Genomic DNA, 2,317 nt, shown 5'->3' on the forward strand with positions numbered 1-2,317 from the left:
GTACTACTACGACGTTTGTTCTGCCTTTCAGTGTGCAGAAACGGTATTCGCGGCCTTTGACGTTAAATGAAATCATCGGAGAGTTAGAGGAGGATGAAAAAGAATCAACACCTGTTTCCATCAGTATTTTACCTCCTGAAAACTGCAATGCAGATGTGACAGATGAAGATTCTGGAGATGAAAACTATGTAATGTTACACAATTTACCAGGATCTCAGTTGAGGGCGCCAGCAGAGTTTCGTTACCGATCTGCAAATTATAGTGATGAAGATGATGATGATGTCCCACTCATACAGTTATCAAAACGTAGGCGTGCGACTGCTGAAGAACTCAATAATTTTGAAGAGTCTCCGTCCACTTCAAAATCAAGTGAGACTACGAGTGGTGTAACAATTTCAAAAACTAAGTCATATAAATGGACTGCACGAGATATTCATCCTACTTTTGATCCATGGTTGGACATGCAAACTGCAGCTGCGCATTTCACTCCATTACAATATTTCGAAATGCTGTTTAGCGATGATGTAATCAATATGTTTGTACACTACACAAACCTCTATGCAGCTCAAAAAAAATGCAAGCAAACCGGTCAATGTCAGCACAGACGAGATGCGTTGTTTTATAGGTATACTCCTGTATAGCGGATACGTTGTTCTGCCTAGAAGATGCATGTACTGGCAAAATGCTGCAGATTGTGGTATGCCTATAGTTTATAACGCTATGTCCAGAGATAGATTTACAAATATAATGGCAAATCTCCATTGCTGCGACAATACAAATCTAAAATCTGATGATAAGTTTGCCAAGTTACGTATTCTATTTGATAAGCTCAATTATTCTTTTTCTGCCAATGCACCATTTGAAGAGCATCATAGCACAGACGAGGCAATGGTTCCTTATTATGGGGGCCATCCGTGCAAACAATTTATTCGAGGAAAACCCATAAGGTGGGGATATAAGTTTTGGGTTGGAGCAACACGCTTAGGTTACATAGTTTGGTTCGATCCATACCAAGGACAGTCAAATGCTTCAAACCAATACAAACATGCATTGGGTTTGGGTGCCAGTGTTGTCTTGCAGTACGCAGATGTGCTACGTAAAATCAACAGTCAAGCTCCATTTCAACTATTTTTTGATAATTTTTTTACATCTATTCATCTCATTGATGAATTACGAGAGCGAGGTATAAAAGCTACTGGAACTGTACGAGAAAATCGTGTAGCTAAATGTCCTTTGCCCACCAATAAAGAATTACAAAAGACACCACGAGGAACATTCCGGTACCAGTCCACCAGCGCAGAACAGATTCTGGTGTGTAAATGGCATGATAACAGTGTGGTGACTGTTTCATCAAACGCTGGGCGGGTTCAGCCTGTAGTAAAAGTGAAACGATTTTCCCAACAACTGAAAAAATATGTCCTAGTTGATCAACCTGCTGTTGTAAAAAAATATAATGAACACATAGGTGGAGTAGATCGATCCGACCAAAATATAAGTCTATATAGAACTTCAATCAGAGGAAAAAAATGGTATTTTTCGTTGATTTGTCATGCATTGGACATGGCTGTACACAATTCTTGGCAATTATACAAGAATGATGGAGGTGAGTACGATTTTCTTCACTTCCGTAGAAGTATTACCACATCTCTTCTTGAAACATACAAAAGAAATGCAGACCGCAAAACAAATCGCGTCTCGCAAAACTTTCGAGAAAATTCACGTTTTGATGGAAAAGATCATCTTATAAGGTACAGAGATAACCAACTTCGTTGCATAGAATGTCATAAAAAGGCAAACTTTTACTGCCCTAAGTGCAATGTTACTTTACATCCTAAAATTTGTTTTGAAGCATTTCATTTACCTAAATAAAACCGAGTGAACAAAACAAAAATATTTTATTTTTACCTTTATAGCATAGTAGTACATAATGCTATCGTCCTTTATAAAGGACACCATTTTCCGAGTTTCCCAAATGAGTATGATTTTTTAAATTATTTTTTACGGGTATAATGTCTCAATATTACCAACATAATATGTCAAATTCGTAAAGATCTGACATGAAAAGTGGTTTCAGGAACATGTGGGTTAAAGAAACGCGATATAAATAAAGCCATGTAACATTTCCATGACACCTTAACTGTATTGCATAATCTCAACCAGTGTTGGGCAAAATTTAATTGTTCTGGCAATTAAAGATTGACAATTAATTAATTGTCAATTGCGAGACAGCAATTAACGATTGATCAATTGTTAGTTGCGAGAACCGCAACTGGTGCCCTCAACCGGGCCCCCCAACTGGGCCCCCAACCGGGCCCCC

The 2,317-nt window shown here is 38.3% G+C and overlaps 1 protein-coding gene across 1 annotated transcript in view; it reads left to right on the top strand.

Annotated features, from left to right (window-relative positions):
* Positions 1 to 124: 124 nt before the first annotated feature.
* Positions 125 to 2,317, top strand: part of LOC113229424 (piggyBac transposable element-derived protein 3-like) — a gene marked incomplete at its 5' end in the record, with an annotated part of 3,435 nt that continues 1,242 nt past the window's right edge. The window contains 2 exons of the mRNA XM_026463008.1: positions 125 to 369; positions 626 to 1,603. Of these exons, the coding sequence (XP_026318793.1) occupies positions 125 to 369; positions 626 to 1,603 (1,223 nt within the window). The remainder of the gene's footprint in view (positions 370 to 625; positions 1,604 to 2,317) is intronic.

This window comes from Hyposmocoma kahamanoa, unplaced genomic scaffold (assembly GCF_003589595.1).
Source record: "Hyposmocoma kahamanoa isolate Upper Pololo Valley unplaced genomic scaffold, ASM358959v1 100145, whole genome shotgun sequence".
Taxonomy (NCBI): domain Eukaryota; kingdom Metazoa; phylum Arthropoda; class Insecta; order Lepidoptera; family Cosmopterigidae; genus Hyposmocoma; species Hyposmocoma kahamanoa.